Genomic DNA, 14,071 nt, shown 5'->3' with positions numbered 1-14,071 from the left:
TAAAGGTTTGTTATATGGTATAGGAAGGTTAGATTAATAAAAAAAAATTCTTCCATATAAATATTTTTTCTTATAGAAATTCAGTTCGATTTATTATGTAAAATAATTCGTAGAAAAATATCAGTCTTAAAACAAAGTAACTTAACAATATCTCATCATAACATTCTCGTAACAATTGACTTAAAGTCTTAAGATTCCACCGTTTCTTTATCCGGAAGCACCTTCTTGTCGTTTACGCGCGAAATGAATTTTAAGATATTTTGGATCTTATCCTCCGTTGATTGTTGAGTTACCAAAAGCTCTTCTTGTTCAACTTGCTGAGTTTTTAAGGTGATCGTCAATTGGGAGTGTTTATCTTGTAAACGAGTTAATTCGGCACTCAAATTTTTTTTCTTTTCCAAAAGAGCATTTTTTTCTTGAATTTTATCTAATAACAAAAAAATTAAATAATTAATTTATTAATTATTATTAAGGTAACAGGAAAATAATGTCATGGAAATAACACTAGACCTAGAACTAGAAATATTCTGGTTTAGCAGTCTTAAGAGACGTGAGGCTAAACCAGAATGTTTCTAGTTCTAGGTCTAGTGTTAGTTTTAGTGCTATAATTAAAATGAAACTAACACTAAACCTAGAACTAGAAACATTTGGGATTAACCTCACGTCTCTTAAGACGGCTAAACAAGAAACTTTCTAGTTCTAGGTCTAGTGTTAGTTCTAGTTTTAATTGTGATTCAATGCTAGGTTGTTATATATTTTTAGTGGACTAACACTAGATCTAGAAACATTCTAGTTTCGCCGTCTTAAGAGACGTGAGCCTAACCAGAATGTTTCTAGTTCTAGATCTATTGCTAGAACTAAAATGGAACTAACACTAAACCTAGAAACATTTGGGTTTAGCCTCACGTCTCTTAAGACGGCTAAACCCAAATGTTTCTAGTTTTAAGTCTAGTGTTAGTTGTAGTACTCGAAGTAAATCTAGAACTAAGACTAGACCTAGAACTAGAAAGTTTCGTCTGAAGACGCACGGCTAAACCCGAAACTTTCTAGTTCTAGGTCTAGTCTTAGTTCTAGTTTTAATTGTGATTCAGTGCTAGGTTGTTATATATTTTTATTGAACTAACACTAGATCTAGTTCTAGATTCTGGTTTAGCCGTCTTAAGAGACGGGATGCTAAACCCGAATGTTTCTAGTTCTAGGTCTAGTGTTAGTTTTAGTGCTACACCTAATATGATGAAAATGAATATACAGGGTGGTTCAGTTTTTAATCCGGAAACTTTACTAGGATGTAGTACTTGCCAAAATAATACAAGTTTTTTATATAAACATAGGGTCGCAACTCTTTTGTTTTCGAGCTATGAGCTGCCAAAGTTGAGACAAAAATTTACATTAAATTTTATCTTTTATTTCAAGTATAAGTAAACCATAGAATTTGAAATTTTCTATGTATGTACTACTGGCTAATACCTTATTTTGAACCATACTTTAAGCTTCCCTAGCGCCCTCTAAGGGGATGAAATTCACAACCCCTTTGATTTTTTTATAACAACTTTTTAACGCCATGGAATATTAACATAAAATAATATTTAATATTTAAGCTTATTCATTATTGGTACGTTTTTGTCTCTTTTGTCTACATTGTACTGTAAAGCGCTGCTATTATTAAAAAAGAAATTTTCTTTTAGCTGGCAATGGAAGTTGTACACTTACTTGGATTTAGTATTAACTAAATAACACCAATTATTATTATTTTCATAAGAAAACCCATAAATAAGATGAGTGTCTGTGTGAACAAATTACGTAGTTTTAAACAATATTAAAAAATTGATATTCTTGCTTAACAACAGTCAAAAATTATTAATAATCATCAACAATTATGAGGATTCGCCGTAAATAAAACTTACAAGTTCTCAGATCCAACTTTTCGAATAATTTTAGCTAAACATGGCGTCTCATAGCGGTGCATGGCACGATATTTTATTTTTTTACACGGAAACTGTTAACTTTAAGGAAAATACTAAAGAGAGAAAAAGTACCACTAAAGAATGAGCTTTACAACCCATATTTTTTTATGTCAATATTCCATAGCGTTAAAAAGTTTTTATAAAAAAAATCCAGGGGGTGGTGAATTTCATCCCCTTAGAGGGTGCTAAGGTAGTTTAAAGTATGCTTGAAAATAAGGTCTTAACCAGTAGTAAATATGTACAAAGTTTCAAATTCTGCGGTTCACTTACAGCCGAAATACAAAACAAAATGTAAATTTTTGGATTCATTTTGACAGCTCATAGCTCGAAAACAAACGATTTGCGACCCTACGTTTATATACAAAAACTTGTGTTATTTAGCAAGTACTACCGTCTAGCAAAGTTTCCCGATTAAAAACTGAACCACCCTGTATAGTAGACGCCACGAGAACTGGCAGTAAATCATCATTTTCCGCTCTTACAAATGCCATACGTAGTTCACAAACCGCTAGAAAGTAATGTGTGTTGGAAAGAGATAGCATTAGTTTAATGTGTCTGCTGTACAATTCAAATGGCCACGTCGAAAAAGTACGTCTGTTCTTCTAAGGGATGTCACTTTAAGCGTTGTCATGAATCTGTTAGTGTTTTCACAAGCCGAAAATGTTTTCTTTGAAAGGAAAATCATTAAATAATATCTTTGACATATAACCTCCATTACTAACATAACCTACATTTAAATGTATGTAGTGAAATAATCTAAGTCGTACGTCCATATCTTGATTCATACCATTTTTAAGCGATCTGTCACTGCCAGCTCTCGTGGTTTCTACTATAAAACTAATATGAATATGAAACTAACACTAAACCTAGAACTAGAAACATTCTGGTTTAGGATCACGTCTCTTAAGACGGCTAAACCAGAATGTTTCTAGGTCTAGTGTTAGTCCAATAAAAATATATAACAACCCAACACTAAATCACAATTAAAACTAGAACTAACACTAAACCTAGAAAGTTTCGGGCTTAGCTGTGCGTCTTCAGTGGTTGTGCTAGGTTTAGCTGTGCTAGGTTGTTATATATTTTTATTGAACTAACACTAAATCTAGAAGTAGAAACATTCTGGTTTAGCCGTCTTAAGAGATGTGAGGCTAAATCCGAATGTTTCTAGTTCTAGTGTTAGTTCTAGTACTCGAACTAAAACTAGAAAACTCTGTTATATATTTTTATTGAACCAACACTAAATCTAGAAGTAGAAACATTCTGGTTTAGCCGTCTTAAGAGATGAGAGGCTAAACCAGAATGTTTCTAGTTCTAGATCTAGTGTTAGTTTTAGTGCTACACTTAATATGATGAAAATGAATATAAAACTAATATGAATATGAAACTAACACTAAACCTAGAACTAGAAACATTCTGGTTTAGCCTGACGTCTCTTAAGACGGCTAAACCAGAATGTTTCTAGTTCTCGATCTATTGCTAGAGCTAAAATGGAACTAACACTAAACCCAGAAACATTCGGGATTAGCCTCACGTCTCTTAAGACGGCTAATCCCAAATGTTTCTAGTTTTAAGTCTAGTGTTAGTTGTAGTACTCGAAGTAAAACTAGAACTAACACTAGACCTAGAAAGTTTCTGGTTTAGCCGTCTTAACAGACGTGAGGCTAAACCAGAATGTTTCTAGTTCTAGTGTTAGTTTTAGTGCTACACCTAATATGATGAAAATGAATATAAAACTAATATGAATATGAAACTAACACTAAACCTAGAACTAGAAACATTCTGGTTTTGCCTCACGTCTCTTAAGACGGCTAAACCAGAATGTTTCTAGATCTAGTGTTAGTCCAATAAAAACATATAACAACCCAACACTAAATCACAATTAAAACTAGAACTAACACTAAACCTAGAAAGTTTCGGGCTTAGCTGTGCGTCTTCAGAGGTTGTGCTAGGTTTAGCTGTGCTAGGTTGTTATATATTTTTATTAAACTAACACTAAATCTAGAAGTAGAAACATTCTGGTTTAGCCGTCTTAAGAGATGTGAGGCTAAACCCGAATGTTTCTAGTTCTAGTGTTAGTTCTAGTACTCGAACTAAAACTAAAAAACTCTGTTATATATTTTTATTGAACCAACACTAGATCTAGAACTAGAAACATTCTGGTTTAGCCGTCTTAAGAGACGTGAGGTTAAATCAGAATGTTTCTAGTTCTAGGTCTAGTGCTAGTTTTAGTGCTACACCTAATATGATGAAAATGAATATAAAACTAATATGAATATGAAACTAACACTAAACCTAGAACTAGAAACATTCTGGTTTAGCCTCACGTTTCTTAAGGCGGCTAAACCGGAATGTTTCTAGATCTAGTGTTAGTCCAATAAAAATATATAACAACCCAATACTAAATCACAATTAAAACTAGAACTAACACTAAACCTAGAAAGTTTCGGGCTTAGCTGTGCGTCATCAGTGGTTGTGCTAGATTTAGCTGTGCTAGGTTGTTATATATTTTTATTGAACTAACACTAAATCTAGAACTAGAAACATTCTGGTTTAGCCGTCTTAAGAGACGTGAGGCTAAACCAGAATGTTTCTAGTTCTAGTGTTACTTCTAGTACTTGAGCGAAAACTAGAACTAACACTAGAACTAGAAACATTCGGATTTAACCGTGCGTCTGAAGACGCACAACTAAACCTGGAAGTTTCTAGTTCTAGGTCTAGTGTTAGTTCTAGTTTTAATTGTGATTCAGTGCTAGGTTGTTATATATTTTTATTGAACTAACACTAGATCTAGAACTAGAAACATTCTGGATTAGCCGTCTTAAGAGACGTGAGGCTAAACCAGAATGTTTCTAGATCTAGTGTTAGTCCAATAAAAATCTATAACAACCCAACACTAAATCACAATTAAAACTAGAACTAACACTAAACCTAGAAAGTTTCGGGCTTAGCTGTGCGTCTTCAGAGGTTGTGCTAGGTTTAGCTGTGCTAGGTTATTATATATTTTTATTGAACTAACACTAAATCTAGAACTAGAAACATTCTGGTTTAGCCGTCTTAAGAGACGTGAGGCTAAACACGAATGTTTCTAGTTCTAGTGTTAGTTCTAGTACTCGAACTAAAACTAGAACTAACACTAATTGTGATTCAACTAGAACTAATTGTGATTCAGTGCTAGGTTGTTATATATTTTTATTGAACTAACACTAAATCTAGAAGTAGAAACATTCTGGTTTAGCCGTCTTAAGAGACGTGAGGCTAAACCAGAATGTTTCTAGTTCTAGATCTAGTGTTAGTTTTAGTGCTACAGCTAAAATTGAACTAACACTAAACCTAGAACTAGAAACATTCTGGTTTAGCCTCACGACTTTTAAGAAGGCTAAACCCAAATGTTTCTAGTTTAAGTTTAGTGTTAGTTCTAGTACTCAAACTAAAACTAGAACACTAGGACCTAGAACATGTTGACATGCGCAAAAACGACATTACTTTCGGATTTCTTTAATATATTATTTACCATTAATTTCAGCTGAAATATAAGAAACACTCATCCCTGATGGTACATTTAAAGATCCAATAACTCTAGTATCTTTACCAGAAATGCATCTAGGGCATTGCCTGGGAGTTTGAGCAAGTGGTCTATTATGACAACTAAGATGAAAACCTCCAGTACACATATCACAGTACAATAAAGATCCTAAAAATAAAAATTTTAATTAAATCAACTTAATTAATTTTTTATTAATAACCATTTCCCGGGTTTCTACATTCAACGCAAATTTTCTCCCCTAAATTTTTTTTAACCGCATTAACTCTTTCGATGGTTAATTCGCTGGGTAATGGGAAAGGTAGTGCGTTATCAACAGGGGAAGGTGGACCCGAATTCTTTTTTGGGGGAGAGTTTCTCTCGTTACATTTATTTCTATTTCTCACAGCCTGTCTTGTATGCGGAGGTGATACATTTACGTTATTATTTCTTTTACTACGTTTCTGAAAAAAAAAAAAAAAAATACAAGTAATCAAAATAAGTATTACGTAATAAAAATGATTTTTTAAATAAAATGATGTAATAATAAGTGAATAAAATAAAATTAATTCGAGTACATACTGTAGAAAAATCCCAACCTCTGTGATACAAAAATTGCGGATTTGCCGTACTTCTTCGTTTTCGTTCGACACGTTTATTTTGTAAAAGGCGACAAGCCTCGTGCGTCCCTAAACCGAAGCTGCCTAAAAATCGTTCTTTTTGCATATGATGCGGGCTGGTTGGGTTGTTTACTGGTTGTTCCGGTGTTAACGGTCCGAATGAACATTCGGATTCGTCGGAAGCACTAACGGATGTCCCAGACGTTGCTTTAGTAACACTAAAATAAAATTTAATTTAATTTAATCAAAAAATTTTTTTTTAGTATGACTCATTTTATTACACATTTAATTTTCTTGCTCTATTCAAAGAGTTGGTCAAATTCGATCGTTTTTCTTCGACACTATTTTTAATCACATTGTTCTTGACCGATTTTTGATAAGTTTTGTAGTTTTTACGTAACGCTTCTATTATTGATTTCTGGAATAAAAATTAAACTTAAAAGACGAATAATTTTAAAAAGAAATAATTAATTTTAAGCATTATTTGCTACCTTTGACATTTGTTTAGACCCTTTTCGACCCATACTTACACCTTCGTAGTTAACCGATTACTAACAATAGGATAAAAACTACGATAGCGAAAAAATAATTTTTAATTATAAACTTTTAGATAAGGAAGTTTTTGGCTCGTGTTAATGTTTCGTTCAATAAATATTTCCGTGAAAATCATCGATAAGATTATTTGTTTTTCTATTTTTAATAATAATAAAAAATATAATGAATAATAAGTTCCTGTTTTGACATTTTGCGGGGTAATTCGGCTCTATATTTTGCAACGCACGAAGTTTTAGGACTTCCTATGTGGCAGAATATAGGTTAATACGAGTAACATTTTATTGATTATATATTAATAACATTTAATTTATCTTTTCTATTTCTATTACGAATTTCGTTTTTTTTATCTAGCAAATTCTTAAAGCAACTTCTTAATTACGAATACATAAACAGAAAGAGCTGATTAAATTATTAATTATAAAAAAGAAGTATGATGCCTTTACAGCTTACCTTAAAAGTCATCATACACCAGGAATAATAGTTCTCTAAGAAATCAGGATTTATATAACAATCCTGTAAGGGATAATACACCAAAGCTACTACCTTATGGTTAAACTTATCAAAGGCTATAGGAAATATTTATCAAAAATTATCTAGTCCTCCACGTTAGGAGATAAAAATCTGAGTAAAACGCCAGTGACAAAACTGGTTTACAAAATTTCGATCCAATATTAATGTTACACAAGGCCGGTTAAAGCTGATGAAGACACAATAAAAGCATTAATTGATGCAATCCGTCGAATAACAACTCGTGAGATCGCTGACAGATTAAATTTATCGATTTCGACCGTTCCTGAACAATTAAAACGTCGAGGTCAAGTTCTTACGAAAAGAAATTTGTGTCGTCTGTGATTTATTTCTTAAACGTCAAGAAAATGATTCATTTTTGTAATGCATAATCACTAAGGAGGAAACAATATTGTCAAAAGCAAGAATAACATGTCTCTATGATGGCTAAACCCGAATAGTTCTAGTTTTAAGTCTAGTGTTAAGTATAGTGACAGTGCTAAGTAGTGTTTAATGAAACGATCCAACTCTATATCCTCTATCTTTATGCTAACTTGTTCCTCTACTTCCCCTACCACCATCACATTGATTTGATTATTGTTAATTTTCATTTCATATTCTGTTCGTGCTTTGTTGCAAATTTCCAAAATTGCTAATTGCCAACACAACATTCTTACCAATTTAAACAAGTCTAAGACCAATCCAAGATCAATGAATGAATAGAGGGCATGGGATAACTCAAAACTCTTCAAGTTTGAGTTTCCAACAGCAATAAGCTAATCAAATTTGATAATCAAGAATATTGGGCAAGAGGGGGTTTGAGCGTGCAATGGCTTCATTTGAACGTATGTATGTACAGGATAAACTAAATAAAACTACAATGAATTTCGAAAATTATGAAAAATTACCCTTATTATTATTATTATTATTGCTGCCGGGCTGAGGAGGGCGGCCCCTCTCGTTACCGCGACCTATAAGATCTATTGTAACTTTAGCCCTCCAAAGGTTTAGGGCAAATGTAGGTCCTTAATGAACCTTAGTATTGTCCTGAGGTCTTGAACCTTTATGTCGGTAGGTAACAGGGGAGTTTTACCGAAGACGTTGTGCCTTAGACGGCCTCTGGCGACGCAATTGCACAGTATATGTTCAGCAGTTTCTGACTCGTCGTTGCATAGTCGACAAGTTTGATCCTCAGCTTGTCCAATGTGGAAGAGGTGGTATTTTAGGGGCACATGGCCGGTTAGGTAGATTAGGTAGGCCTGAGAGCGTTCTTAGATCCCCTTTGCTGAGGCATAAAACCTCTTTGGTTTTGTTTTGCGACGGAGTTATCATACTCTTCGCTTGTCTGTGACCTGGAAGTTCTTTCCAGCGTAAGGCTATCTTTGAAGCCTCCCAGTTGTTGATTATTTGTTTTAGGTGGCTTTTTTGTAGTCCACATCCAGGTTGGGGTCCAATGAAGGGCGTGTTTGCTGCCTCTTTGGCCAGCTTGTCGGCCTTCTCATTGCCCTCAATGTTGCTGTGACCTGGAACCCACCATAGGGTAACATCATTGCCCCTAGCGAGATCTCTCAGGTTGTTGGTGCACTCTCTGATCAGTGCGAAGCCACACGTGTAGGCCTGAATTGCCTTTAGGGCGGCCCGATTGTCTGTGAAAATGTTTATGGATGCACCTTTTTGTCCCTTCTGTAGGTTCAAAGCGGTGCAGAAGTTTATAGCAAGAACTTCTGCTTGGAAAATTGTTAAGTCCGAGCTGAGGGGCAATTTGATGTGGCTATTTGGTCCACTGATGCCCATGCCTACTCCAGATCTTACTGTCTTTGAAGCATCGGTGTACCAGGCTAGGGCTCCTCTTTTTAGTTGAGGCCCTCCTTTCGCCCAATCATCCCTGCTACTAAATATGACTTTATACGGTTAAATTACCCTTACCAAACATTCTTTTCCGGGGTGATTGACAGCTGTAAACAAAACTGACCTATCCTAACATTCCTTCACGCTATAATTGCGGTTTCTTCACGGTGTAATTAGGGTTCAAAAGAAAACCGACATTCCTTCACGCTATAATTGGGGATTCAAAACAAAACTGACCTATCCTAACATTCCTTCACGCTATAATTGCGGTTTCTTCACGGTGTAATTAGGGTTCAAAAGAAAACCGACATTCCTTCACGCTATAATTGGGGATTCAAAACAAAACTGACCTATTTTAACATTCCTTCACGCTATAATTAGGGTTCAAAAGAAAACCGACATTCCTTCACGCTATAATTGGGGATTCAAAATAAAACTGACCTATCCTAACATTCCTTCACCTAATAATTGCGGTTTCTTCACGGTATAATTAGGGTTCAAAAGAAAACCGACATTCCTTCACGCTATAATTGGGGATTCAAAACAAAACTGACCTATCCTAACATTCAAAACAAGTTCTAACTTATTTCTGAAGAAGGTTGGAACATGCATCCGAAACGTTAAACCATTATTTTAAAAAAAACCTACGGCTTAACCCGAAAGTTTGTAGTTTAATATACAGGGTGTCACACAAAAAACGCCCCAAGATGTAACTCTGTTATTTACATTCCGATTTTCATGGCCTAGGTATCAAATGAAATGGTTTTATAAATACTATGATTAATGCTACAAATAATTTTGTTTTTCAAATTGCTGCGTATATTTTTCTTCACGTCATTGGATAGAGATTGTTCTTCTGAATCCATTGATGTACAATACATCCATTTTGAATATAAGTTTAGCAGAGAAAAGACACCTGTAGATACAGGTTGTCACACAAGAATGCCGCAAGCTGTAATTCTGTCATTTACATTCCGATTTTCATGAGCGAGGTATCAAATGAAAGGGTTTGCTGAATACTATGATTCATGCTACAAATAAACTTTTTCCAACGCCATCTTCAATTTAAAGCTATTATCAACTTTTGATTTTCAAATTGCTCGGTAAGTTTTTCTTCACATTACTACAATTATAATTAATGTTGATGTATTGTACATCAGTGGATTCAGAAAAACAATCTCTATCCAATGACGTAAAGAAAAATATATAGAGCAATTTGTAAAGCAAAAGTTAATAATCGCTTAAAATCATAGTATTCATGAAACTATTTCATTTGATACCCCGCTCATGAAAATCGGAATGTAAATGACAGAGTTACAGCTTGGGGTGTTTTTTGTGTGACACCCTGTATAATACAATATTACTGACAATATTTTTGTCAGAGTTGATTATTATTTGTAAACAAAACCTAACTTAACTTTTCTTTTCTTACTATGTTACAACAAATCGTTGATATTTTGCTGGAACTGCGTAGAACAGGTAAAATAAATTATAAATGGTTAAATATATGCATATAGTTATCAATATAGCAACGTTAACTTTTAAATATATACTACAATCGTTTTAGAAGGAATTAGAAGAATTTTTGATAATTAATCAAAAACTATAAGAACCAAAATCGACCACCATGTTGATTGAGGTTTAGGGACGATAATATTATGGAACGTCCAAAATGGCGTTGAAGGATATCAAATCATATATTGAGGAACCTTTTTGAGTGTTATCAAAAGCAACAGTGAAGATAGTGGCTGATGTAACGTTGAGGGATGATGGGTGGCTCCGACTACTACTTATTAGCACCAATGGGATTTACTAGAACAATGGGATTAGCATCATGTGCTTACTGAGCAGCGGAACATTTCATATGAAAATGTACAGTATGTTAATTAATTATCGTACTCGACGTCATCATTGCAAGTATACAACCAATATGACAGTATAAGTATTGCCATGAAAACCAACGTTAAAAGCAAGTCAGTTTGCTCACTAAAACTGTAATTATTTGTCATTTTAAACAACTATTATAGATTCACGAATGTTGGGTAATGATTTGACAGTTGCTTTACTGCTCCAGTTACAATTTGTTTTCATAGGCATCTATGATTAATGAAAATGTTACCGGCAATTTGTATAATCCGGTATTCTATACAATACCTAAACAATTTATGGAATACCTAAAACGTTTAGGTAATATATGAAATATTATTAATTTTATACTTTGCCTAGGTATTCTATAAAATACCGAATGCGAAACCGGCAATGTGTGTATAAATCAAAATGTCACAATAGTTCCTCATGTAAAAATAAATAAATATATTTTTTTTACTTAGGTACTCAATTCTGAGAAGCCAGTAGATCTACGTCTTGTTTTTACAGAATTATTTTGTTTCCTAAGTTTTTAATACTTATTACTTAATTATTTATAAACAAATGACATTATGTTAGTTAACCCAGAAAAATTTTAAGTTTAATGTAATTTAATTGTGATTTTATTATAGTTACATAAAGCTGCCTTTTGTACAATAACTTATAATCGTCTAATAAAAAATTTCTAAGAGTGAAAATAATTTTAAAATGAAATAGGCTTTGGGGACACCTGTATAGCATTGATTCCGTGGTTGCATACTTTCAAAAGTAATTTTTACACGAATCGTCATCATTTTAACTATAGTATTTGTAATTAAAATTATGCCACGACTTACAGAAACACTCTGTATACTTTTAAAACTTTAATAACATTTTTTAACTCTCAGACATGATAACGTTTAATACATAAACTATTTAAGCAATTTTTTCTCATCACAATTAAGGAAAATTAAGATTACTTTTTACTTTTATTGCTTTTTAAATCATGGAGCTTTACTTCATCGTAAATATTAAAACATTTAATTCTAATTATTCGCAACTTTAACACCTTCGTTCATTAAAACCCTCTTCCCACAAAATTGTCGATCATTATTTAGTTAGGGCCGCTGTTTCACCGCGAATCGATTCTTTAAAAGCGTTTCTATTTCAATGGAACGCTTAATTGTTGAGGTAAATTAATTATTAAAATATAACTACAAAATTGTAAAATAAATTGTTTTAAATTGCGAAAGAAATAAAAATTTTTTAATAAAAACCTGTTAAAATAGATAAATCAATTACTAATTTTTATTTAAAAAATTTTCAAAGACCTAAAGGAAGTAAATTACAGAGTAATTAAACGGTTTTAATCGATCTAAACTTACAAAGTTAGGTAACGAGGCTTTGAAGAGCGAGAGAGAACGAAACTTTAGATTTTAACATAACCTATAAACATTTACACCTAAAAAAACATCGCATTAAATTTGAGAAATCTTAAAAAATCTTGACGAAATCGCAATAATCTCGAGATAAATTAAAACGTAAAAAGTGTATCCATGAAAAGTTGTTTAAAAGAATAATATTAAGTTGAACTTTAAAGTTCCGGGGCGGTCTTGAAACGGCCCAAATCGGCCAAGTTTCCTAAAAGATCAATAACAACCTTGCAACGAGTAAAGTTGCGCCAGAATATGTATTTATACGTTACGCACACTTTTATTGTTTAAATAATCTTAAAAACTTTTTAATCAAAAAACTATTTTTAGCAATTATTCCACTTCCAAAACGATTTAAATTTAAATAATCGTTTTTTTTTAATTTAATCGAAAATACACATCAAGTTATTTTTAGAATAAAACGCAAAGTAGAAGGGGGCCATGAGATAAAAGAACCAATGTTATGTTTTAAAAGGTAAAGAGGAATCAAGTGGGTTTATTTACTTTCGTTTGTTTAAAAAAAAGTTTTGTTTTTATTACTTACTTGTTCGCATCCGATGAAGACTATGTTTTCTTGAATCGCTTTTAATTGATCTTGAAGTTCAACGTTCTAAATTAATAAAAAAATTATAAATATTTAACGACATTAATTTTAAAATGGCAACTTACATCAGGATTATCACGTAACTTTGTTAAAATAACCTAATAAAGAAAAAAAATAAATTTAATTGCTTCATTCATTTAATAATTTAGTTTTATTATTATTTTAATTAAAATTTTTGACTTTAAATACTTTATTGAAACGAAAAATATTTAATCCCATCTCTTTTCAATTCCCATTAAACAAATACTCACCATCTTTATCTAAATGGACGTGTATTCAAATAAATCTGTATCAGGAAAAACTTACCTGATGATTTCGAATGGCGTTTTTTAATTCTTTTTGATTGGACTCAATGGCCGATTTAAGTTCCTTAGAAATAGCCATGTCTTCCATTTAATTCTTATTAAAACACCGGGTTAAACTAAAAATTTAACTTTTCGTATACAATTTTCTATGGAACGATTAAATAAGAGGGAACGAACCGTGTCCTTTGCCGAACGAAATCGAACTGAAGGAGGATCTAGCAAGCGCTCCCGCAATCGGAAACCCACTTTAACGGTCATATAAAACAAGAAAACTTTCATTACTTATTATAACCCACCAATAAAACGAATTTAAGCGAAATTAATTAAAAATATATTATTATTAACAATTAATTTGTTGTTTTTATCCTTTGATTAATGTTTTTTTTGACGTCTCGGAACCGTTCGGGTATCCTCGGCGATCGGATCTTAACATGCGTAAGGTTGGTAATTGTAAATAAAATAACGAATTAATTTTTATTTTCGCCATTTCGATAAATTAATTATAATTAAATCAACAATAAAATTCTACTTACGTTATTAACTCCAACAAGATTCCCCGAAGTTTTAACAACTCATCCAAGAACCGTTTTCGTTTATAACCTCTATCTTTGACAAGATATTTACATTTCAGATCACCAGCTACCTTGATTTCTGTACTTTCTTTCTCTTTGTTTATTAATTCACTTTATTACGTATTTAATTTATCCAATTATTATTAATAATCCAATTAAACTTAAAAAAAGTTATTATTGGTGGGAAGAAAAAAGTTTAGCGATGAGGCGATAACCTAAATGATAAAGTACCTTTTCCCTTATTGATAATCTATTAATGGGGTTAATAAACGATTAAATCAAATATTTTTTTTTATAT

The 14,071-nt window shown here is 32.5% G+C and overlaps 1 protein-coding gene across 2 annotated transcripts; it reads right to left on the bottom strand.

The window, feature by feature from the left end:
* Positions 1-57: 57 nt before the first annotated feature.
* LOC111417923 (l(3)mbt interacting protein 1) lies at positions 58-13,922 on the bottom strand. Of its 2 annotated transcripts, XM_023050337.2 has the most exons (10): positions 13,735-13,922; positions 13,379-13,446; positions 13,203-13,317; positions 12,962-12,994; positions 12,837-12,902; positions 6,386-6,522; positions 6,067-6,322; positions 5,708-5,948; positions 5,476-5,655; positions 58-427 (listed from the first exon to the last, which is right to left on the bottom strand). In XM_023050337.2, exons 3-10 carry the CDS (start codon positions 13,287-13,289, stop codon positions 189-191), a joined length of 1,239 nt encoding a protein of 412 aa, XP_022906105.1. In that variant the 5' UTR covers positions 13,290-13,317; positions 13,379-13,446; positions 13,735-13,922; the 3' UTR covers positions 58-188. The 2 variants fall into 2 exon arrangements, with proteins under 2 accessions (XP_022906105.1, XP_022906104.1); XM_023050336.2 differs by having other exon boundaries at positions 13,203-13,446.
* Positions 13,923-14,071: the final 149 nt, after the last annotated feature.

This window comes from Onthophagus taurus, chromosome 11 (genome assembly GCF_036711975.1).
Source record: "Onthophagus taurus isolate NC chromosome 11, IU_Otau_3.0, whole genome shotgun sequence".
Taxonomy (NCBI): Eukaryota; Metazoa; Arthropoda; class Insecta; order Coleoptera; family Scarabaeidae; genus Onthophagus; species Onthophagus taurus.
This window is presented reverse-complemented; position numbering and strand designations above follow the sequence as displayed.